This window comes from Pygocentrus nattereri, chromosome 11 (assembly GCF_015220715.1).
Source record: "Pygocentrus nattereri isolate fPygNat1 chromosome 11, fPygNat1.pri, whole genome shotgun sequence".
In the NCBI taxonomy this organism is placed as follows: domain Eukaryota; kingdom Metazoa; phylum Chordata; class Actinopteri; order Characiformes; family Serrasalmidae; genus Pygocentrus; species Pygocentrus nattereri.
The window spans coordinates 37,611,878-37,637,514 of NC_051221.1; the positions used below are offsets into that span (position 1 = coordinate 37,611,878).

General features: G+C 40.8%; 1 protein-coding gene across 3 annotated transcripts in view; it reads left to right on the forward strand.

Annotated features, from left to right (window-relative positions):
- The first annotated feature begins 5,905 nt into the window (after positions 1–5,905).
- apaf1 (apoptotic peptidase activating factor 1) overlaps positions 5,906–25,637 on the forward strand; it is a 62,013-nt gene continuing 42,281 nt past the window's right edge. For 2 of the 3 annotated variants that reach the window (XM_037542869.1, XM_017716343.2), the window contains exons 1-16: positions 5,921–6,055; positions 7,218–7,375; positions 7,759–7,948; positions 9,500–9,697; positions 11,136–11,325; positions 13,185–13,297; positions 14,455–14,586; positions 15,410–15,648; positions 16,140–16,307; positions 17,143–17,274; positions 18,128–18,241; positions 19,684–19,868; positions 21,864–21,990; positions 22,114–22,239; positions 22,469–22,609; positions 25,485–25,610. In XM_037542869.1, coding sequence (XP_037398766.1) covers positions 7,238–7,375; positions 7,759–7,948; positions 9,500–9,697; positions 11,136–11,325; positions 13,185–13,297; positions 14,455–14,586; positions 15,410–15,648; positions 16,140–16,307; positions 17,143–17,274; positions 18,128–18,241; positions 19,684–19,868; positions 21,864–21,990; positions 22,114–22,239; positions 22,469–22,609; positions 25,485–25,610 — 2,319 coding nt within the window. In that variant the 5' untranslated portion in view covers positions 5,921–6,055; positions 7,218–7,237. Of the gene's footprint in view, positions 6,056–7,217; positions 7,376–7,758; positions 7,949–9,499; positions 9,698–11,135; positions 11,326–13,184; positions 13,298–14,454; positions 14,587–15,409; positions 15,649–16,139; positions 16,308–17,142; positions 17,275–18,127; positions 18,242–19,683; positions 19,869–21,863; positions 21,991–22,113; positions 22,240–22,468; positions 22,610–25,484; positions 25,611–25,637 lie in introns of all 3 variants that reach the window. The other variant, XM_017716344.2, reaches the window with a different exon arrangement.

Below are 25,637 nucleotides of genomic sequence, written 5' to 3' on the forward strand. Positions count from 1 at the left end.
TAGACCTCCACTTGAGTAAAAGTACTAAAGTATTTGCCGTCAAATGTACTTAAGTATAAAGTAAAAGTACTAAAAGAGTAATTCTGGCTCTGATGTCCTGTTATCATTTTTATAACCAGACTGGCTTCATGAACTCATTTCAGGTGAAAGTCCTTCAGTGTCTCTCTTGGTAAACCAGTCTTTTAATAGAACGTCATTAATTAGTGACGCTGACGTCTATTAAAATGATCAGAAGCACAAAACACTGAAGGTAAACAGTTTCCATCAGGGAGAACCGAGTGGCTCTGAAATCACTTTTTACACACAAGCAAAGTTTCAGTTTCAGATTACTTTGTAAATTAGTTACAAGTTGAATAAAAACTGGCTTTAAACTCAGGATCACAAATAAGCTTCCTTTACTGTGTTGATCTGTAGGCCTCTGTTCATAAACATAAACCAGCCCAAACTAATTTACTATAAAATGAAAGTGTTTGTATGAATTCAGAAAAAAAGAAATGGGCCAGTCACGACTGCAAATGTGGACATATTTCTATATTGTGCTCTATTTACAGGTTAGGTTAGTTCATCATTGGTGCTCTTGCTTTGCGCTTCTTTTGAGAGAAATCATTGGATACAAATGTCCAGCTCATCAAGTCCTCACCGCGCCCCAGGACTGAATTGGAAGGTTCGACAGACAGTGCACTGAAGAATGTGCCGCTGGATTAGTCAGTGCCAGCTGTGATCAGCACATATCCCATATATAAAGAACTCTCAGAGACAAAGTCTATGGATGGTGACTCTAGAAGAACTTATTAATGAGCAACAACAGCATTTGGATTATAACCCTGTAAAGTCAGAACAGAAAGAGGAGCCAAATGACTTCCACTCAGCAGGCAAGACGGTCTTTGGCTTAGAGAAAGAATGACTTGCAGCCAGAATTTATGAGCTGAAGTTGGAGCTTTGTGGTGATCATGATTGCATTAATTACAGCCCTAAAAAGGGCTTTCAAGGCACAGTCATTGAGAAGGGATCAAGCGCAATGACCTTCTTTGTCATATTACTGCATCATTGCAAATGAGTTCCATCAAGTCTACTATTAAGTTGTCTTATTTTCCATTATTAAACTTTTCAAATGACAGTTACTTGCGATGAATTAAAGTAACAAACAGTTTTGGCTGGTATGCCGTTGTAATTGTGTTATATCTGTCCTGCCAGCAATTAAAAAGTATAGCCACATGGTGGCACTATGTGCTGTAATTCATGCTGTAAGGCCCTGCATGTGTATGTTTACCTTTAAAAAGTTTATTTAACTTTCTGCTTAAGTCTTTAAGAGTGTAGACAAAGTCATTCAGAGTGGTTGGATGTAAATAAAGTGTCCTAGAGGGACATACCAGCTGAGATTTCTTTGCAGTGGTAGTGATAGGAACTAGGTGTTGCCATGTTTTCAAAACAAATATATCCATTTTATTTGCTATGCAAAATAACAAATGATCCTTCTATTTTGCCCTATAATAACTTGCATGTTGCCCTCTGCCAAAGGATTTTAAAATGCGCTTTAGGCCACATGTGTCAGGCTCCAATCCTTGTGGGCCACAACATGGTAATGCCTCATTAAACACACATGATTCAGCTCATCAGCAATCAGCATGGCCTTCATGAACTGAATTCAGAGTGTTAGATAATTGATATGCCTGCTTAAGGCCAAAAAGTAGTCTAAAACAAAGCCTCAGGCATCAGGCACTGTATTAGTAACCAATTACATGTAATAAATATCTGTGAGGGAGCTTTCAGGGGCATTAAATGTGCTGGACGTCTGGCTTCCATCACCACCACTGTGAACAATTCTGACTTCGTACAATTCTCTAGAATGGCACATTTCATGTCAAAGCACTCTCAATAACTTTGTTTACATCATAATGATTTGATCATTTAGAAAATGAGAAAAATTAATGGGTGGCACGGTGGCGTGGTGGGTAGTGCTGTCACCTCACAGCAAGGAGGGCCTGGGTTCGATTCCCCGGCCGGGCGACCGGGGTCCTCTCTGTGTGGAGTTTGTATGTTCTCCCCGTGTCTGCGTGGGTTTCCTCCGGTTTCCTCCCACAGGCCAATTGGACATGCTACGTGTGAGTGTCTGTCTGTCTGTCTGTCTGCCCTGCGATGGACTGGCGACCTGTCCAGGGTGTATCCTGCCTTCCGCCCGAAGACTGCTGTGATAGGCCTTCTTCAGGCCCTTATCCCTCCCTCCCGCCTTTGCTGGCGCTTTTACCCCCCGTCATACCATACCGAAAAAGCGGCGGCGAAGGCGTTGGCAAGTTTTGATCTGTTATCGCCATACCACCTTGCGAACTGAGATACCTGGACTGGACTGGGATGCCGAGCAGGGCGCCTTCTTCAGGCCCTTATCCCCCCCTCCTTCCCCCCCCTCCTACCCCTCCCCCTTCCCAACGCCTTCGCCGCCGCTTTTACCCCCCGTCATACCACACCGTAAAAGCGGCGGCGAAGGCGTTGGGAAGGGGGAGGGGTAGGAGGGGGGGATAAGGGCCTGAAGAAGGCGCCCTGCTCGGCATCCCAGTCCAGGTATCTCAGTTCACAAGGTGGTATGGCGATAACAGATCAAAATTGCCATGGAGACAACCTTGATCGGGCCCAGGCAGCGTCAACAATCAGCAAATCCAGGGAAGTGGAGGAGGATAAAGAGAGCGTCTCGCAGCAGTGTTCCTCTGGGGGAGATGTGATGTACCAGCCAATCCAAGGTCTGCGCTGATACGGGGAGCCGAAAGCAGATAAAGGGTTTTGCAGGCTTCGAGCGAGTAGCCGTAGTTTTTACGGTAGCTCACCAAGTCCATTATGGTCATTCCAACGATCCATTTTCCTTTGCAAAGCCGCCAAGTGTTGACAGCTCTGCCCAACAGGTCAATCATGTCGGGCAGCTTCAAGGGGAATTTTGCAATACACCAGGGCAATGCCTAATTCAATCAGCAAAACACCTGTGAACATGGTTCCGAATAGGTAGACGTTCTCAATATCCTCCACGGAGAGAGCCGCCAGGCACACGACACGCCACCTCTCCCATGTGTCCATCGTGTAGCCAGCTGCAAACGTTCCGGCAGGACAGGCTGGTTCCCCCGATCCAGAACTTCTCGTCGAGAAGATGGTGTCAATTGCGTTGAGAGAAATGGATGGATGGATGGATGGATGGATGGATGGATGGATGGATGGATGGATGGATGGATGGATGGATGGAGAAAAATGAAAGGAATTCTCCTTTAAGAACACTAAACACCTGGTATAAATACGTTGCAAGTAGGGTTTTAGAAAAATGTTGACTAGGGCGGAGGACTGGTTTGAGAACCACCACAGTGTCTGCATAGCTTTTGAGCTTCTTTTTCTGCAAACTACAGACAAAAATCATCTAACAGAAGAGTTGTGTTGTTCATGAAAGACGCCATTGGAGACTGACTGCATTTGCACAGTGCTGGTTGACTTTCGAGTTCAACCTACAACTCAACTCTTGTTGAATGTGAGTGGCCTATAACTTTAAAATGCATATCAGATGCCAGTCCTGGCAGGGCAAAACTTTGCAGACTTCAGTGTTTGTTCTTGTATAACAGTCTTCATTCAACTCATCAGCTAATTAGCAAGGCCTCTGTGAGTTGAACTCAGATGGAAAATGCTAATCTCTGTGAAACTGTAACTAATTTGAAATCCTTTCCTTAATGTTTTAGTGACTGGGGAATGTTTACCACTGTGATGCATCTCCATTCTCCCTCAGGGTCGCGGGGTGGGGGTAGGTGGGTGGTGCTGGAGCCTATCCCAGCGGTCATCGGGTGGAAAGGCAGGATACACCCTGGACAGGTCGCCAGTCCATCGCAGGGCAGACAGACAGACACAGTTGCTCACACACTCACACCCAGGGGCAGTTTAGCATGTCCAATCGGCCTGACTGCATGTCTTTGGACTGTAGGAGGAAACCGGAGAACCCGGAGGAACCACAGACACGGGGAGAACATGCAAACTCCACACTGTGTTGCATCTCCTCTTCTTATTTTGGAAATGTTTTTCCAGTTGTACATAATATAGAATTTCAGCGTCTCAACACTTCAGGGTCTCCTTTGTCATATTTTTCATTTTATAATGCTTCAAATGTTTTCATCTGCTGACTGGTCTGGACTGCAGGCAGGTCAGTTTAGCACCAGGACTCTTTTATTATGTAGCAATACTGTTGTTAATATGTGCAAAATGTGGTTCGGCATCTTAAATAAGCAAGGTCCCTGAAAAAGACATCATTTGGATGGCAGCATATGTTGCTCCAAAATCTGTATATATCATTCAACATTAATGGTGCCTCAACAGATGTGCAAGTTACTCATGTCGTATGCACTAATGCCATACCATACCATCACAGATGCTGGCTTTTGAACTGTGCATTGATAACAAGCTGGGTCGTCCCTTTCCACTTTAGCCCAGAGGACATGGCATCCATGACTTCCACAAAGAATTTCAAATTTCGATTCGTCAGACAACAGGACACTTCACCTCAGTCCATCTTAAATGAGCTCAGGCCCAGAGAAGGTGGCCTGTTATTGCATCCTGTTTATATTTGGTTTCTTCTTTGCATGGTAGAGTTTTAACTTGCACTTGTGGACGCAGTGATGCACAGACAGTGGTTTTCAGACGTTTTCCTGAGCCCATGCAGTGATTTCCACTATAGAATCATGTATGTTTTTAAAGCAGCACCACATGAGGGCCCAACGATTATGGCCAGTCAATATTGGTGTGTCCCTTCCATACAGAGATTAAATATAGTGTTTAGGTGATTTGCATATCATGGCGTTCCGTTTTTTTTTGCACAGTGTCCCAATGTTTTTGGAAAAGCAGTAATATGATGTTTTACTAAGGTGAACATTTATCTTTGTCCCACAAGTTCTAATGTCATTTTTGCCAACTTAAGTTTTGTCTACACCAGTTATGTAGATACTGACTGCAGCAGAAGAAATACTTGTGTTCTTGCATTTTTAAAGATGAGTTGAAAGAGTTTGTATGAATTCAGAAAAAAAGAAACGCGCCAGTCACGACTGCATATGTGGACATATTTCTATATTGTGGTCTATTTACACAAAGTTAGGTTAGTTCATCATTTAGGTGACGTATGTGCTCCCAAAGTTTTACGCTGCTGCACTGACGTTGCTCTGGCTCTGAAATCACTTTTTACACACAAGCAAAGTTTCCGTTTAAGATTACTTTGTAAATTAGTTACAAGTTGAATAAAAACTGGCTTTAAACTCAGGATCACAAATAAGTTTTCCTTTACTGTGTTGATCTGTAGGCCTCTGTTCATAAACATAAACTAACCCAAACTAATTTACTATAAAATGAAAGTGTTTGTATGAATTCAGAGAAAAAGAAACACGCCAGTCACGACTGCATATGTGGACATATTTCTATATTGTGGTCTATTTACAGGTTAGGTTAGTTCATCATTGGTGCTCTGGCTTTGCGCTTCTTTTGTTTTGACATGTTACGTTTTTATACACACAAAAACCAAAAGGAACGACAGATTTCTCAAAATGTAGTGAAGGAAAAAGTCAGATATTAAACTCTGAAATGTAGTGGAGTGAAAGGAAAAAGTCGCCCAGAATGGAAAAACTTAAGTACAGATACAGAAAAAAAACTACTTAAGTACAGAAACGAATTACATTTACTTAGTTACTGTCCACCACTGTATATGGAAATATACAAATATATACAGGTGCCTAGTCAAACATGATAATGTATCATACAGAATGATCGGGTTTATTAATAGAGTATGAATATATAAGCCATGTCTCCACTTTGTGCTCTCTGCCTAGTTACTGAATGCGTGAGCTCATCCAGTCACGTGACCGCGGGGCGTGTTTCTATTGGCCGTTGCGGCACCGGGGAAGTTGTTTTTGTTAGGAACGAGGAAACCTCGGCGTCCGAAAGTAGGTGTGGGCAACGATTAGCGGCAAACGGCACTAAAAATGACCTTAAATTAAATCTTAACAAGCAAAGCAGTCTTCAGTGCATCTTCCATGTTGCAGGAAAACTAAAGTCGGTGAGAATATCGCTTCTTTCCCCAGTTAAACGGTCAGTGTTGGCGGTGTCTGTCGGGGTAACGTTACTGTACTTCTCCGAGACGTGAGTCACAGTTTATCGCTGTCAGATTCAGTTTCACTTGAGACTTTTACACCGAATAAAAGGCTTCTTGGCTTATTTTTGGTTCTCCTCTTTAATAATTATATAAAGGAGTCTGCTCAAAGACCATAATGTAAAATACAGAACAGTAAAGTACATTAATGGACTACATAGTCCATAATTTAACATACACAGTTCAAACCTGATTGCTAAACACCTTATAAGTGTCCCTAAGAGGCTGTTATAACACGACGATTAGTTGGGTCTGCCTCATTCATCAGTGGACAGTTTCTGACCACAGGACTGTTGTTGCCTGGATATTATTTGGGAATGAAAGTGGGTCGTGGACGTGGTGGTGATATCTGGAGGTCCACAGTGGAATTAGTAACGTTACATAATTCTGGGACCACAACTGTACTGAGAGCAAATTCTGGGGTGCTGCAGTAAGCAGTTGTGGAGATTAGGGAACTGGTCCTGTGACTGGAAGGTCGCCGGGTTGATCCCCAGTGTTGACAGTCCATGACTGAGGTGTCCTTGGGCAAGACGCCTAACCCCCAATTGCTCCCTGGGCGCTGTGGATAGGGCTGCTCACCGTTCTGGGCAAGTTCACTGCCGCCTAGTGTGTGTGTTCACTAGTGTGTATGTGGTGTTTCACTCCACGGATGGGTTAAACGCAGAGGTGGAATTTCCCTGTTTGTGGGATTAATACAGTATCACTTAACCCTAACATTAATGTGCTGTACCACAGATAGAATGCACTGACCACAGTTTGTCAGCCGTCAGACATATACTGTACATTTTATATTGTTCAAGATAAGATGAAACACATGTTATTCAAAGACTTCAGGAAGCTGTGGTATGTGTCTGTGGCTTGGTTCAGGTTCCTTCCCAGCAATTGTAATCAGCTTTCCTTTGTTCTCCGTTTCATCTGGTCCCCAAGTTTAACATGCCCTTAAAGTAGCTTTAGTGCCAGGTATAGATAATCCTAGGTTTATTATTCACAGAACCCCTTTGATTGTGACACCTGAGAAGGCTAAATAACCTGAAATGGCTCTGCTTGTCCATCTTTGTTGTGATCATAGGTGACGGTGTGTGTGTGGAGATGGAGGAGCGGGCTCGCAGCTGTCTGCTGCGCTCCAGAGCTACTCTGGAGCAGGATATAAAGGCCTCCTACCTCATGGACCACATGATCAGTGACGGGGTCCTCACGGGGGTTGAGGAGGAGAGGGTACTTAGCAAGGTCTGCCAAAAGGACACAGATATGGGTTAAACATAAACACCAGCTGCCAGTCAGAGGTTACAGCACTGGTTCTTGAAACTGTCAGTGATTTCCAAAGATTGAGGCACAGTTTCATGTTTCTTCTAATAATTTGTTTTACATGTTAGATTTTCTGAAAATTCTTCAGGAATATTCAGAAAATAAACATTTCAGTTAAGTGTATTTAACTTCTGACTGGTTGTATATAGACTTGGTAAAAATATATGTTTTACAATATGCCTTTTTGGCCTGTCAGAATGGCTATTATAATAAACAGGTAGAGGAAGCTCTGAGGAAGCTAAGTTTTTGAACGTATAAAGCTGTTTATGGCCCTCACATTGCTGCTTCTCTTCCTCTCTGTCCAGCCCACCAGAAGGGAACAGGCAGCGGCGCTACTAGAGGTCCTCCTGTGGAAAGACAACAGAGCCTACATCTCCTTCTACAATGCCCTTATTAGAGAGAGCTATGGAGACCTGGCCAGTCTGCTTCACAATGACCTACCACAGCTTAGCCCCGAGGGTGAAAAGAGCTACTCCAATGGAATCTCTCCCACTGGTAAACTCCAGATGTCTGCTACTTCTTTCATATTAAAACAACAGTATTGACGTGACTACCGAATGCTTCAGTAGTATACATTCGCTGTTTAGCTTGTCACACCACCTTGCTGATGTACAGTTAGACACTGCAGCTCGCATAACCAGGGGTGGAAAGTACATTTACTCAAGTACTGTACTTAGGTACATTTTTTTGAGTGTCTGTACTTTACTTGAGTCGTTTTTTGGAAACTTGGACTTTTTGCTTCACTACATTTGACTACAATGACACTTCACTACAAAGACAAAGATTGTACTCCACTGCTTGTCTATGAATATTCTCATTACTCATTGCTTTGAAGTCAGCAGACAAATTTTCTTTTCTAAAATGAATTGTGCTCATCAAAATTGAAAAAAAAAAAAAAACAATCACAGTTCACTGCTCCTAAGCTGTCAGTCAAGTTCTAAGTGCATACTACATTTTTTTATAGTTGAATTGTAATGATGGCTACGACTACAGCAGATAAATATGATAATGAAATGAAGAAAAATTCATATCATTTTAAACGTTTGCTCTAACATTTAACATTTGTTGAATTCCTGTGAACGTTTTAAATTAAGTTGTCTACTTTTAATGTAAGTCAGTGGAATCAAGACTTTTTCACCAGGTCATTTTAGGCCGTTTCTTTTGGTCCATTCGTCATGAAATTTACACGTAATCTGAAGGGCAAAAGGTATTTTCAAATCATGTCAAAAACTGAAATGGAGATACGAGGTTTTCTTCTGACAACAGCAACATATAGCCATTTTATTTACAGTCCAAAATGTTGATCACATTAAAAAAGTAAATCTGAAAAAAGAAAATGATGTATCAAGTAGCTTATTCAAAATCATTTCATGTTAATAACACTCTGTGAGGGACATTTTAGAGGCATCTGGTTCCTATAACCACCACAAAAATTCAGATTCTGTAAGTTTTTTTTCCTCCAGAACAGATCAATTCACATAACACTACTCTAAATAACTTTGTTTACATTATAAAGATTAAATTATGCAGGCAATTTGAAAAATTGGTGAAATGGCTTTACCAAGTTTTAGTATGCATAGGTTACTAAGTAATATGTAATATGCTGATGTGCTGAAACTGATGAAGATACTTCTAACTAGCCCTTTCCTTTATTGTAATAGCACCCCATACACACATACACACATTTTCTAAGCCGCTTCTCCCTCTGGGTCATGGAGGGTGCTGGAGCCTATCCCAGCTGTCCCTGGGCTGAGGGCAGGATACACCCTGGACAGGTCGCCAGTCCATCGCAGGGCAGACAGACAGACAGACGTACACAATCACACACACACTCACACTTAGGGGCAATGTAGCAAGTCCGATTGGCCTAACTTCATGCCTTTGGACTGTGGCAGGAAACCGGAGAACCTGGAGGAAACCCACGCAGACACTGGGAGAACATGCGAACTCCCATACAGTAGCATTAAAATGAAAAAAAGTGTTTGCTAGGGTATTATAATATTTGCTGAGGTTATATCTAATGTCTCTGTGCTCTAATAATTTCAGTGCAGGCTATTCTGAGTGAAGGCGGGGTGCCCCAGAGGCCTGTGGTTTTTGTGAACCGTCCTGCTCTGCTTAACAAGGTCCGGGAGAAGCTGTACAAGCTGCAGAATGCGGTGGGCTGGGTCACTGTGTTTGGCATGGCTGGTTCAGGGAAGTCTGTGCTGGCTGCAGAGTCAGTGAAAGACCACACTCTAATCAAAGGTATGGGGTAGTATTTAAGACAATGTAATTATATAAGTATGTATTGTTTCTTTAGCCACTAAAATATTACATCAAATGCTATGACATCTAAAAAACTGCCTCCTGGACTGGAAAACCCAAGGTGTTATTATTTTATGCCGACAGAAACATTTAAACCTTTTTTTAATGGAGCGCTCACGTTACCTTTGTCACTGTAAATCTGATATAAAATTGATAGTGTTACTATGCCACAGCCTTTTATCATGATACTGCACTAAAACATAAACGAACTGTACAAAAATCTGATTTCCCGTTCATTTGTAGAGTTTTTAATTATGAACAGGCACTAGTAGTGCATATCATCATATAACAATATTTTTTCATTTATATGTAGCCTTTGTTTAACCAAACACCACCACTATGGTGTTCCTAGAGGATTCGCAGTGCCCCGTCTTAGCACTTAAATTGTATACAATTCCACCTGCTAGTTAGTGCTCCCCAATCTCACGATACCACCAGGACTATAAGTGCAAAGGCAAACACAAGCTTCCTTTGAATCAATTCGAAGATACAGCCGAAGTAAAGGGTTGAAAACCCCTGATCAAATTATGTTTTGTTTTGAGTGAAAATAACTTAATGCATCGTCTACACAGAAAACACTCCTACACATTTTAATGCACAATTACTGTTTATTTTCTGAAGCTTGTGTTTGCCTTTATGAGTCAGCATTCGTAGTGGTATTGTGTGATTGGGGAGTACTAATTAGTGGGTGGAATTGGGGAGAAAATTGGAAAAAAGTCACCCCCCCAAAAAAAACCACAGTCTGAGAAAGTAAGTGCTAACACAGGGCATTAGTGCGCAGCTTCTTTGTCTCCTGAGTTTAACATGGTGGGTAAAAAAGCATAAACATAAAATATGCACTTAAATTTGTAGAATGTTGCCAGTTTTTAGTGTGTTTTTTGTAGAGACTTTCTTTACTTAGGAAATCAATAAAGCATCATTTTATGTTTATTTGAGTGGGAGTGTTCAAACTTTTTGCATTAGGCTGTATGTTTCTGATGGTTTTGGGATTATTACTTCATATAGGTAAAATATGTGCTTACAAACATATGTTTAGTTGTGAGATCTGTTGGCACATGTCTAAAGCATGCAGCCAACATTGGGGTCATTGGTGTATGGATTATGTCTTGGCTTGAAAGTTAAACTGAATCGTTTTTCTTATTTTGTTGTAATATAGCAGTGCACAATTAACATGCTTTAATGTTAATACATCTGATCTAAGATTTGATCATAGATGCTTATGAATACTGACACAGGTTTTTGTTTAGTTCCTATTATAATTTAATGATATCAGTGAAATTAATATCAGTGTTGTTAATTAATTAAATATATTTGTAGCCTTGGCAGTAATGGATCTCTCTCTCTCTCTCCCCCCTCTCTCTCTCCCTCATCTCTGAAGAGTGCTTTCCCGATGGCATTCATTGGCTGTCTGTGGGGCAGTGTGAGAGAGCAGATCTGCTGGTTAGGTTGCAGTCTCTGTGTTTTAGGTTGGAGCAGAGTCAAGTTTCAGAAGCGCCCTTGAGGCCCCCCAGTTCGCTTGAGGAGGCCAAAGAGCGCCTGCGCTTCCTCATGCTCCGCCGGTTTCCCAGGTAATCCAGAAACCGCTCACATCCAAAATTATGAACAAAAGATCAGAAACCCTAAACATTGTGGAGTAAGAGAACCTTACTGGCTTTTCTTGTATGAAGATGAGAAAAGTAAATTAAGGCATAATAAAGAAGTCATGAGTATGTGATAAAATGAAGCGGGATAAAGATTGAACACAAGCAGATAAACATAAATGTTAAAGGTTGAAAAAGAAAGAACAATAAAAAATAAAGGTGGTAAAAACGATAAACAATTTAGCTGATAGAAAAGAGAAGCTAATAGACAACTCCCTCGTTCTTTTCATAGGGAAGTGTTTAAAAAAATCAAATACTGAAATGCGTAATCCAGTAGTGAAGACTACATCCATAAATTACACGCCATACAATAACATTTAGTGCTGGACACACATTGGGAATGTTTATATGTTAGAAGTTGTATTTGAAAACAATTATGTCATGCGAAGGGTACAAATTTTAATTGTTTCATCTGTAAAATATAGTATAAATTAGTAAAGACTGGCCAACACTGTGTCAGGGGTCGACACTTATTTGACTACCAAGCCTAGATATTATTTATGGTTGGTAAAATAAAACAGATTCAATAGTTTGTTGTAAGAAAATAAAAGAATGAACTGAAAAATACGAGAAGACTCTTCAGAATTCAGAAGTGCAGGTCGTTTATTCCTTCTTCGAGCATGGAGAATGTTTTCCCAAAGGGCCCACGGGCAACACTCACACATATACAGGGTTTGTACACATATTTTATACCCTCAGTAAGGGTGGGGTGATATCGCCCCACCTCTTTTTGTTATCTCCGGATCTCATGACGCCACCATTATATCCCAATAGACATCCATACGTCTATCCTATGGGATCATGTGGAAAACATTATCTCCAAGCCTAGTCTGAATAATTTTTAAAAAAAAGACACATCCCAACACATTCTAGCATGATCGCTGGTATTTTTCCATCTTGGCTGTTTGGCCTTGAGAAGTTCATAAGTTCACTCGCTTCCTAAAAAGTGTTTTTCTTCTCTCTTACGCCCTACTGAGGAAGCTTGTTTTAGGGCACTTGCTCCTGTATGCTAGGCCATGTTGTACTTTATTTATGATTTATCCTGCATACTACAATACTACAAGTGGTTGGGATAGTGTAGTGGTTAACACCTCTGCCTTCTACACTGTAGACTGGGGTTCAATCCCCACCTATAAACACCCTACACTATACCAATAAGAGTCCTTGGGCAAGACTCCTAACACCACCTTGACCTACCTGTGTAAAAATGATCAAATTGTAAGTCGCTCTGGATAAGAGCGTCAGCCAAATGCTGTAAATGTAAATGCAACAAGACATTTTAATTCTGGGAATCTTTAATTTACATCAACTGTCAGTGAAAAAACTGAATTCAAGTAACAAATTTATGGCACAGGTTACAGGAATTTTTGAAATGCTGAGATGGAATCTACGTTACACTGTACAGTCTACATTACACTACATAACACACAAAAGATGGTTCATCAATATTCTTTAGTAAAGGCAATAGTACTATAAAGAGAGGGGTACACTCAAAGAACCCTTTTAGCTTTACAGTTTTGCTTTGCATGGTGAACTGATTCTTTGGATTGATGAGGAATGTGTTTTATATAGTTCTATATAGAATCTTTTTGAAAATGGTTCTGTATAGCTCCAAAGAGTGTTGTCCTATTGTAACAATATCAAGCATGCAACAATAGAAAACCCTTTTATTTCGGAGCACTGAACTCTCACGGCAAAAAACAACAGTTTATCTGCTCTGCCCTATGGGACTAATGTTAATTTAACCTCATTCCTTTTTGCTAACCATGTTTCTCCTTATGTCCCAGGGCTCTCCTGATACTGGATGATGTGTGGGACAGCTACACTCTCAGGGCTTTTGATATCCAGTGTCGAGTCCTCTTGACCACTCGGAACCGGAGTCTGACTGACTCTGTGAGTGGTAGGTATCTGTATTGCTATTGCCTGTGGGCTGACTGAGTCAGTGTGTCTAGTCTAGAGAACTAGGTGAAATCGTTTGTCTACTCTTTCCATTTAATGTTGTGATATCTCATTGATGACATAACATGTTTTTAATGTGTAAAGATTTTACAAAGGCAGAATTTTTTAATTTTTATTTTTTGCCACAAACTAGCTTTTTGAACAGCAGACATATGAACAGGAATGTAATTGACACTTCAGTCATCCTTTATTGTTACTCTGAAAAATCGATAACAAGCCCTTTAAAAAGTCCTTGGTGATCAGGGGCTGTATTATAGAAGCATCTTAACTCTGGAATCTTCAGTTCTTCAGAACAACTTCAGTTGGGACAGAAGCTATTATAGAACAACCATTCATAATCTTATCCTAACTCCAGATAACATTTATTATAGAAACATCCTAACTAGACTAAATTTCCTAAAGTCTATGTTAACTTCCAAGACAACCCCAAACCTTCTAAACTGTTTTAGCCATCTGTTTCTATTGTTTTATGCCATGACAGGTGTCATTCACTATATATGTAACTAGCATAATGATGCCACATTTATCTATGCTGAAAATTGTGCTTTGAATTATGAGGTTTTTTTCTAACCACGTTTTAAAAGCCTCAGACACTGTAGACACGATCTCCACCAGCCCCTCATATAAGCTTTATGTGTTAATGTTGATGAAAACTCATCAGATGAAATATTACAGTGATGGTGGTGAATAATGAGGAGACAGTGCTGAACATGTGTCTGTTTATTAGGTGGAATAATATTAGTGTGGTTGGCTAAAGTGTTTGGGAAATTGAAACTGAAACTGAAACTGCGGAGTGGCGACTCTGATAAACAGTACAAAGCGCTTTCACATTCTTTAGTTTTGTTTGACCTCATGTACATCAGTAACGGTAGCTAATGATAAATGATTAACATTTGACTGGCCAGTAAATTCTGTTTTGCATTCAGTCTTTGAATGTCCTGCTTATGATCATTTTAGTAGGATGTGAGTATAGGGGTAACATATATCCTGTTCTCCTAGTTTTATAGAGTAGTTACAGAACAAGTTACAGAACAGATATTCTTCTTTTTTTAATTTGAGGATGTAGCTTTAATTGTGTGTGCATATGTGTGTTTGCAGGTCAGAGGTTCAGTGTGCCTGTGGAGAGTGGTCTGGATGAAGAGAAGGCTTTGGAAATTCTTGCACTATATGTAAACGGGAAGCTTCACAATCTTCCAGAACAGGCTCGCAGCATAGTGAAAGAATGCAAAGGTACCACATCAAAATAAATGTATAAACCACTGATGCACAGTGATGCATTAATCACTCCATGATTTCAGAAAGATTTTTCAGTCCAGTATTCATAAAAGAAGCCATATCTCAACTACAGCAGTGTTATCTGTTTCATCTCAACGTATTGTATATTCATTGTTAAACATACAGTTAGATACTTGCATCAAAGCTTTGCCTTTCCAAAGCAAAAGCAGCATATTCCTGACTTTAGCCAAGAAGTCCACAGATGGACTCTGCAAAGTTTGCAAAACTTTAGAACCTTGCTATTTATTTGGTTGATTATATTGATTAGATACTGAGAATGAAAGGGCATCATTTGGATATTGCTGTAAGCATGCTTGATTTTTAAAGGAGATGAGAGAAGTTTTATTATCCCTGGGGTTCTCCCAACCACACTGAATTAATTACATGCCCCTTTTTACAGCTGCTGTTCTCTGTGCCAGTTTAGTGCCTACACTGACTGACACGAAATAACCAACACTATCTGTCACAACCGCTTGCTTCAGCACTGCTATATTTTTCTTTCGCACTGTAATTACAAAAATAGAACCCTTAAACATTATTGAAATTGCAATTTTGATTGTTTATTTACTGAATTATTTAAGCAATATTTTAAATATGAATAAACATATATATCCAATGTATTTTTCAGCCCTATTGTTAATAATCAAAGACAGGCTTTTAGGGCATTTTTGCACCACATCAAGCGGGCTAATATACATAATGTATAGCTAACGAGAAATGAAAACCAAAACCACTCAAAATGTGGTGATGGATACATTTGTTTGTTTTCTTCTCTTAGGCTCTCCTCTGGTGGTATCTTTGATTGGTGCTCTGTTGAGAGAGTTTCCTGAGCGCTGGGGCTACTACCTGCGGCAGCTGCAGAAGAAGCAGTTCCAGCGGATACGCAAGTCTTCCTCATATGATTACGAAGCTCTGGATCAGGCCATGGATGCCAGTCTGCAGGTCCTGAAAAAAGAACACCGTGAGCTGTACAAAGACCTGAGTGTACTGGAGAAAGACGTCAAAGTGCCTGCCAAGGTCAGCCAGTGGAGCAAACTCCATTCTGCTCAGTTCTTTACTCCTTTGTTCTTGTTAGAGGATGTCTTTTTTTAGCCAGAAGAGCAAAATGACCCTCTTTTTTGAGGAGCAGTGAAGAGTGAAAGACTGCGTGCTGCTAGAAACGTCATCCCGGTCTCTGAGTAAAATGCAATGATTATAAGTATCAAAATATTTTAGTTAAATGAGCTTGCAATTAACCTACACAGCACAATATGTTCATTGCCGTTTAATTTAAACCTTAAACTTTTTTTTTTTTTGAATTTGAGCAATGGTTTGCATTGCTCTAATTCTAATGTACAGGAAAAGCTTTCACATTCTTTGTTGATAACAGTTCTTTCATTTACCTGTTTTTAATTATTTACAAATTCCTAGTTTAGCACAGCTAATTAAGTTGAGGAGCATCTGTTTGTGAAAATCAGGGGAATAGCAGCTCTGTGAATGTACGTGCTCATGGTTGGCTGTGTCTGCAGGTGCTGTCTGTGCTGTGGGGCAAAGAGCTGGAGGACGTAGAGGATGTCCTGCAGGAGTTTGTGAATAAGTCTTTGCTGTTTCGAGACTGTAACCAGAGGCCATATCTCTACTACCTCCACGACTTACAGCTCGACTTCCTTACCGAGCAAAACCGCAGTCAGCTAGCGGTGAGTGTTGTACACCATCATACCCTTTTGGCCTTTAGAATAATGCATATTGGGAGTTTGGAACTGAAGTTTTTGATGATAATAGTTAAAAACAATATGTTTGCAGATTTTAAAGATGTCAAACAAGTAGCAGCTTTGAGGCTGTAAAAATGAACAGAGCTGCAGATCAATATCAAATGCCTGAGAAAGGAATGAGGGCTGAAGTCATTTCAAATGCAATGGTTGAATTCAGGGTCAAATGACGAAACTTCATTGTAAACAAATCATTAAAATGGTTCTGTTTTATTTAATACCTTAAAACACTTTTATTATTATTGTATTCGGGTTCTCTCAGTCATCCACAGTAATGCATAATGCATAACTGCACAATTCATAATTTGTGATGTCGCAGGAATTAAATATGTTAAATTATACATATTTACTAACCTATAATAAATAATTCCAATTTGTGTTGAATATTTGAGATTCTCATATGCTGAGTCATTTTGATGCCTTTTCCAAGATCATATTGCTGTTCTCCTGTCACTGTTGAGGCTATTCCTGTCACTGTTGAGGTTATTATAAATTAGCATTAAACTCATCAATAGAGGAGCATATCAGAGTGCGGTGTGAAATCAGGAGGTGCAGCAGGCATTTCGTCCTCAGTTGTGTGGAATGACAAGCAGCTGTGTTGAACTGCTGTGTTATTTTCTTTTATTGACAACCTTATGACTTATTGTATATTTGAAAAGCACTCATTCGATTGCACAGGATTTTGAACAGGGAGAAATGTTTCCTCACAGTGCATCTGCTTAATGGCAGCCTAAGCTCTCTATGTTACTTACATTTCCCACAGGAGCTGCACAGTAAAGTGATCCGGCAGTATCAGCAGGCGTACAGCAAAGGTCTACCCACTTCAGTGGATGTGGAGTGCTTATATTGGTACAGATTTCTTCCACATCACATGGCCCGAGCCGGTCTGTCCAAGGTAACTTTTAGAATGCCTTCTTAATGCCCATCAGAGCTGTGGGCATACTTTGCTCTTGAATGTTTCGGAATATTGTTAGATTTTCACTGTTACTTTTTCAGTTAAGGAAGAAATTTACAGTATCTGTTATGGTTTTTCATGCAGAACAGGTGTGTTCTGCTTCACTCAGCTTCGTGTTTATCTTTGGTCTGAAGTAGCATTTGCCTAAATAATGATTGGACATTTTTCTTCTCCAAGCTGTTGTTAAAAACGCATATTGGAAATCTAGTTGAAAGGTTTGAGTACTGATTAAATGACACTTTTTAATCCCACAAACGGGGAAATTCCTCTGCATTTAACCCATCCATGAAGTGAAACACCACATACACACTAGTGAGCACACACACACACACACACACACACACACACACACACACTAGGGGCAGTGAGCACACTTACCCGGAGCGGTGGGCAGCCCTATCCACAGCGCCCAGGGAGCAATTGGGTTAGGTGTCTTGCTCAAGGACACCTCAGTCATGGACTGTCGGCTCTGGGGGTTGAACCGGCGACCTTCCGGTCACAGGGCCAGTTCCCTAACCCCCAGCCCAAAACTGCCCCTTCCAGCTCAACACTGCCCCAATATCTTTTTGATATCACAAGGATAAAATGCAGGGTGTTTGGCATTATTCATGGAATAGCCCTTTGGTCAATTGTTGCTGCAGTTTTAGTGGGAAAATGGCACAGTCACAAACATACACACTAGTGATTACAACCTTTTTGGAAAGCTGAGTTAAGTAGGTAATTACGTTAGTAGGTAATTATCTCTGTGAAGCTTTTTGTCTACTTCTCCCTCTGAATCTCTTCCTCCTCTCAGGAGCTGTATTCTCTGATGTTTTCACTGGACTGGGTAAAAAATAAGGCCCAGATAATGGGATCTGCTCACTTAATCAACGACTACGTGGAGTATGGTGCAATTCTTGACCAAGAGGTATACAGCTTCTACATGTGTGCTGTTCTTATGTAACACTGATTTTTTTTTTTTTTTTTTTTTTTTTTTTTTGTGCACCCTCAACCAGAAATTAGTATGACTTCACTTTAAAGCCCCAGAGAACCTAAATCTGTGTTGATTAACCTTGATCTTGTGGGCACACAGGATATTATAGTCCAAAGTGTGTCCTTTTTCAATGCCCACCAAATGGCTGATTGTTGTTGCTAAACTTTTCCTCTTTCAGAGCAAACTGGATGGCCCTAATCTTGGTAGTGCTACATTTACATTTACATTTATGGCATTTGGCTGACGCTCTTATCCAGAGCGACTTACAATTTGATCATTTTACACAGGCAGGCCAAGGCGGTGTTAGGAGTCTTGCCCAAGGACCCTTACTGGTATAGTGTAGGGTGCTTGCCCTGATGGGGGATTGAACCCCAGTCTACAGTGAAGAAGGCAGAGGTGTTAACCACTACACTAACCAACCACCAGTTACTACATCAATACTACTTAAGCCGTACCTTCACCAATCACATGGCTGATGTGGTTGGTCCCACTCACACAGCTTTAACAAAACTGTAGTCTTTTTCTCTGTTTGAGTCAGACACACAAACAGAAAGCTAACCTAGCAAACAGAACAGCTGGCAAGCTAGCTCCTTTGTTTGTCAGCTGTCTGTCTGTTCAGCCAGGCTCAACAGCCTTCCTTGAATGCATGTCCAGCAGTAAGAAGAACCTCACTTTCGCTAAAATGTTGGCATGTAAAAGCCGACTATTGTATTAGCGAGTCATGGACACAGTAGGAGGTTGTAGTTGTAGTATTTCTCCTCACTCGCGCTGTTGTGTTCTTCTACTGCAGTGGTGTAGCAGGCTGGGAGTGTTAATCATGTGTATTCATCAGAATATTAGGACCACACCCACACAGTTCTCAGACAGGTCTGATAAGAGATTTGTAAGCTGTGTTGTTTTTTTTGTTTTTTTTCGTTTTCAGTTCACACTTTGCTATGTTTTCATACAACACTCAATTTTAGTATCATACAAATATTTAAAATATTTTTCGCTGCGCTCTATGAAAGAGTTGAGCCTCAAAACACTCCCTAAAGATTGATCATTTGTTTGTCAGCCTGCATGGAGGAAAGATGTATGTGCAATATTATTTTTAAGTTAAATAAATATATTTAACTGTGCTATTTTGGAATATTTAAATGTATGCCCATTTATGCCATCATGCTAATATACATAAACATATGTAGGTGACATAGAATCTGTTTTTAATATTCACTGATATGGAAATATGTACCTTTTTGAACAATATGTAGAACAATATTTCCTTTGCATGTAAGGCTTTTCTGAAGGAAATGGACAAAGGAGGGGAATGAGGTCACAGTTTGCTGGTCACCTGAGGTGTGCATTTAAAGATGTTCTTTCTGTACTCCACTCTCTAGAACAGTGAGGTGAGGCTACAGTTTCAGGAGTTTCTTTCGCTGAACGGTCATCAGTTGGAGCAGAGGCCCTTCCCTGATGTGGTGCAGCTGGCCCTCTCCCAGCCTCACAGCTCAGAAGTATATAAGCAGGCCTTACTGCAGGCGAAGGAAAGGGCTAACAGGGGACAGCTCTACCTGGACTGGGTGTATGTTGTTAATTGCTCATTCTGTCATATTCTCTCCCAGATGAGTTAGCACTAAGTCTCATTTCACATGACATACACTATATTTCCAAAAGTATTCGCTCGTCTGGCTTCACACGCATATGAAATTGAGTGACGTCCCATCCTTAATCCAAAGGGTTTAATATGATGTCGGCCCACCCTTTGCAGCTATAACAGCTTCAACTTTTCTGGGAAGGCTTTCCACAAGGTTTAGGAGTGCGTTTATGGGAATTTCTGACCGTTCTTCCAGAAGCGCATTCATGAGGTCAGACACTGATGTTGGACGAGAAGGCCTGGGTCATAGTCTCCGCTCTAATTCATCCCAAAGGTGTTCTATCGGGTTGAGGTCAGGACTCTGCAGGCCAGTCAAGTTCTTCCACACCAAATTCACTCATTAATGTCTTTATGGACCTGCTTTTTGCACTGGTGTGCATACTGGAACAGGAAGGGTCCCCAAACTGTTCCCACAAAGTTGGGAGCATGGAATTGTTCAAAATCTCTTGGTGCTGAAGCATTAAGAGTTCCTTTCACTGGAACTAAGGGTCCGAGCCCAACTCCTGAAAAACAGCCCAGGACCATAAGCCCCCCTCCACCAAACTTTACACTTGGCACAGTGCAGTCAGACAAGTACTGTTCTCCTGGCAACCGTCAAACCCAGACTCGTCCATCGGATTGCCAGGCGGAGAAGCGTGATTGGTCACTCCAGAGAACACGTCTCCACTGCTCTAGAGTCCAGTGGCGGCGCTTTACACCACTGCATTCCACGCTTTGCATTGCGCTTGGTGATGTAAGGCTTGGATGCAGCTGCTCAGCCATGGAAACCCATTCCATGAAGCTCTCTACGCTGTTCTTGAGCTGATCTGAAGGCCACATGAAGTTTGGAGGTCTGTAGTGATTGACTGCAGAAAGTTGGCGACCTCTGCACACTATGCCCCTCAGTATCCGCTGACCCCGCTGTCATTTTACTTGGCTGGCCACTTCGTGGCTGAGTTGCTGTCGTTCCCAATCGCTTCCACTTTGTTATAATCCCTCTGACAGTCGACTGTGGAATATTTAGTAGTGAGGAAATTTCACGGCTGGACTTGCACAGGTGGCGTCTGATCACAGTACCATGCTAGGCTCCTGAGCTCCAGCGACCCATTCTTTCACTAATGTCTGTAGAAGCAGTCTGCAGGTCTAGGTGCTTGGCTTTATACACCTGAGGTCATGGAAGTGATTGGAACTCCTGAATTCAATAATTTGGATGGTTGAGTGAATACATCTGGAATTATAGTGTATGTACTAATGGAGCAAGAATAGCAGTTGGAGGCATTCATACCTATTAGGGGTTTAAAACCATTAGTGTATCATGATGTGTTGAACTGAAGGTGCTGATTCAACTGCATCACCTTTGGTAGTTTAGAAATATTTAAAAATAGTGCATTTAAACTTAGGCCAAAATAAAATGATCCTTTTCCATTTCAAATTTTCAAACATAAACCCCAAAACAGTTTAAACACTTTAGTCACATCTAGTCACATTTGTATATTCCATGTATTTTTAAAGAATTATAATAAAGCAGAATCACTTTAAGCCCAGAGATTTACACTCCTGATATTTACATAATTTGAACATACAGGTTTAATGACTAAACTCTACTGTGTAGATTTTATTGTCAAATTACTATTTTAAAAAAACAGGTTTCTTCATTTTTTTCAATTTTTTGTTTTTTTTTCTACAGCATTTGAACACAACAGTTGCCTTTTCCATTGAATATTTCATGATGAATGGATCAAATAGAAATGCTCCAGAATTACTTATAGTAAAACCTCATTGTCTTATATTAAAAATATTTTTCCTCCTGTTAGTGTTTTTTTTTTTCAATGATAACATGCTTGATAGATTTGGAAGGTGAACTGGATTGTAAACTTTGTGTTTATTCATTTGCGTGTTCTTTATTAATGTAACTTATTATTGTGCTGGATTTGTTGGCTGTAGGAACAAGAGTAATCAGGAGAGTCTGTCACGACTGGTGCTCCACCCTCACCAGAACTCTGTGTACTACGCCTGCTTTTCTAGAGACGGGAGCAAGATTGCCTCCTGTGGGGCTAGCAAAACACTACGGGTGATGATTTGACTGTCTTTTTTTTTGTTTATTGTATCTACTTTATTTGTGTAATACTACAAAAACTGACTCATTTATGTATGACTTCTCTTTCTCTCTCCCCCCTCTGTCTCACTGCTGTAGGTGTTTAAGAGTACCTCTGGGGAGAAGCTCCAGGAGATCTTGGCTCATGATGATGAAGTTCTGTGTTGTGCCTTTTCCCCTGATGACCGTCACATAGCAACCTGCTCCAGTGACAGAAAGGTTAAGGTCAGTCTGCCCCCAAGGCGCTTCGTCTGTCTTTTCATATGCTTCTGTGTCTAAAAATGTCCCTTTTTTCTTGCTTCATTCGTCTGTGTAGAGAAAAAAATCTGCTTCCTTTGTTTCCTTCTGTGTTCCTAGATTATGTATTGCAGTACATAGTAGTTTAAAGTGATATTTTTTAAACGAATGAAGGAATGTACATTCGTTTACTGTGTGTTTTATGTGTGTTGTGTAGGTGTGGAATGTAGAAAAAGGCACTCTGTTGCGTGTGTTTGAGGATGAGCATGAAGAGCAGATCAACCATTGCCAGTTCACTAACACAAACCGGCGTGTCTTGCTGGCGACCTGCTCCAATGACAAAATCACCAACACCAAGGTGAGAAAGACTGATGATCCTTTTACTGCATTACGTCCTACAGCAGGTCCATTAATCCTGAAAGAGTTACAGCCTGACAGTGTTGAATGTGTGAGGATCATATTTGTATCACAGTTAATAGTAAATCATCCACCCAGGCAGCAGACAAAGATTTTATCCAGAGTGACTTACAATTTGATCATTTTACACAGGTAGGCCAAGGCGATGTTAGGAGTCTTGCCCAAGGACTCTTATTGGTATAGTGTAGGGTGTTTGCCCTGGTGGGGATTGAATCCCAGTATACAGTGTAGAAGCCAGAGGTGTTAACCACTACACTAACCAACCACTGAAATGTTTACATTTTAACCGTAGAGCAGAGGTCACTAATAGGCGGTCCAAGTCCAGATCCAGACACTGTCCTATGCAGACCTGAACCTATAACCGGTAAACTGGAATATTGTTTAATTTTGACTGGTTGGTCCTATTTCCAGCTTTAGTGGCCCTGGAAACTCGCAGACTAATGGCATGTGTTGTAAATATCACACGTGAAGCACACACAGCCATCAGATCTGTGCATTACAATGAGCAACGAGACTCGAGTGAGTGTTGCACACACAGGGGAGGGACACAGCAGTCAGAGAAGAAAGTGAGCCAGATGGAGGTTATTACATGCTCACAATAAATATTGTTGAAATATCACTGAATTATGCACTTATGCAGTTAACAACTGAATTTCAAATCAAATAAAGTACTTATTTACTGTGAAATTCAGTTGTTGACTGCATAAGATGTTGATATACCTACTAAGCTACTTCAGTAAACAGTATATGGTACTGAATCAGAATGCAAGTTAGACATGATGTTCAGGACCTTATTGATTTTTAGTTAAAGACCCCTGCCATAGACAGTCGACAACAAACCAGATATTAAAATGTATTCAGTGGATCAGCAACAGAAAATTCTGCCAGTGTCAGCAACAATGGCTACAAATCGCAGTGGTCAAAGGAATGTTCTGTCAAGACATTAAATTTCCTTTTTGTGTGGTTTTTGTGGTGGACCACAGCGATATAATAAACCGAATGTTGATTTGTTTTTTTTATTATTTTTATTTTTATACACATCCAGTCCTAACGCATTCAGTATTATACAACCAAAATTTAAGAGCACAGAGTGTTCTCCTGATTTTTTTTCCTCCTTAAAGGGTCCATATCCTGTTATTATTTTAACTTATTATTATGTCAGATTATAACATGAGGTTTTATGTACCAGAAATGGTTTCACAACTGTTTTCTCTTTATTCCTTTGAATTAAACAGGATGTTTTGTTGCTGGTACATTTTGAAACATTAATAAAGTTTACATATTATTTCAAATTTTTCTTTCAAAAACGTGACAGAGGTTCAGTTTTCCATTATATACGCCTTTTAAACAGTCAACACTATTAATGCTTTTCTTTGCAAATCACTTCACCTGTCACTGTGGCAACGTTTTTTATGGCTGCATGCTGCTGTTGGTAGCATACCACGGTGAGACACACGACAACGCCAACATGTAAACGCAGCATTAGTGTGTGTGTTAGGCCTCTGTACATTGCTGGCTTCAGTGTGCTTCTTGCGATGAGGCTCATAAGTAGCTGCAACAGTCAACAAAGATGAATAGTCATTGCTAAAAGTCAATGCACCATTTACTCAGAAACAAAAAAGAGCTTTCTAATGGTCTTTGATGTTCACATAATACATGTGGTTATTCTGACAAATTGCTGTGCACTACAGTATGAATGATGCACTGTAGTGCTGAAGGATAGCAGTGAGAGTGAGAGGAAGCAATAGAAGGGTAGTTAATCAAATCACACACACGCACATTTTCTAATCCGCTTCTCCTTCGGGGGGGGGGGGGGGGGGGGGGGGGGGGGGGGGGGGGGGTTGGGGTTGGAGCCTATCCCAGTGGTCACTGGGCGACTGGGGTCCTCTCTGTGTGGAGTTTGCATGTTCACCCCATGTCTCCGTGGGTTTCCTCCAGGTTCTCCGGTTTCCTCCCACAGTCCAAAGACATGCAGTCAGGCCAACTGGACATGCTAAATTGCCCCTTGGTGTGAGTGTGTGTGTGATTGTGTATGTCTGTCTGTCTGCCCTGCGATGGACTGGCGACCTGTCCAGGGTGTACCCTGCCTTCCGCCCGGTTAATCAAATCATTTTCATTAAAAGAGTTGATTATTAAATGAATTATTCATTATAGCCCTACTTGTGAGAAAGGGTAACTTTTCACTTGGGGGTTAAAGCCCTGTGAAACACTAGACATCAAAGCTAGCAAAACTAGACATCAGGACATATCCTATCAGAGTAAAGTGGCAAGGAGGGGGCTTAGGTATTGCATGCACACCTTAATGACTGGAATTTTTTATTTTGACTGATTTTGTTAGCGTGAGATGAAAGATTTTTGAGAACTTTTGTTTATCAGATGTATTTAAAGATAGCTGAGCCAAATCCATGTGGTTAATATTGATCATTAGAGCTCTGTAGAATCAAAGCAGTTTTAATACAACAAATATTGAAAATTGAATTGAATTTTGACCTCAAGATCTTTAAGCATGTAAACTTCAATCATTTTGGACTTTGAATTTTGTGTATTATTGTACCCTGACTCTCTGTGATTTCAGCAGACAAGCTACAGTGAATAAGGCCAACCTCATGAGTTCCAGGAGAGAACCTGTTTATAGCTCCACAAGTTGTGGCTGGATATCACCTCTACTGTAGCAACTGATTAGAAACTGTTCCTGAAATTTAACCAGTATTCAGACATGACCGCTTTCTTGTCCCTCCCTATCATACCTGCCCCCTTCTTCAACTACATCCACTTTCACCTTCATCTCCTCTGTGTCTCCATCTCTTCACCTGCAGCTATGGAACCTTAACAAGCCAACTTCTCAGAACACCATGTTTGGACACATGGAACCAGTGAATCACTGCTGCTTCTCGCCAGATGACACCTACCTTGCCACTTCATCCAATGATGGCACTCTGAAGGTGTGACTTCATGAACATTCAGCTTCC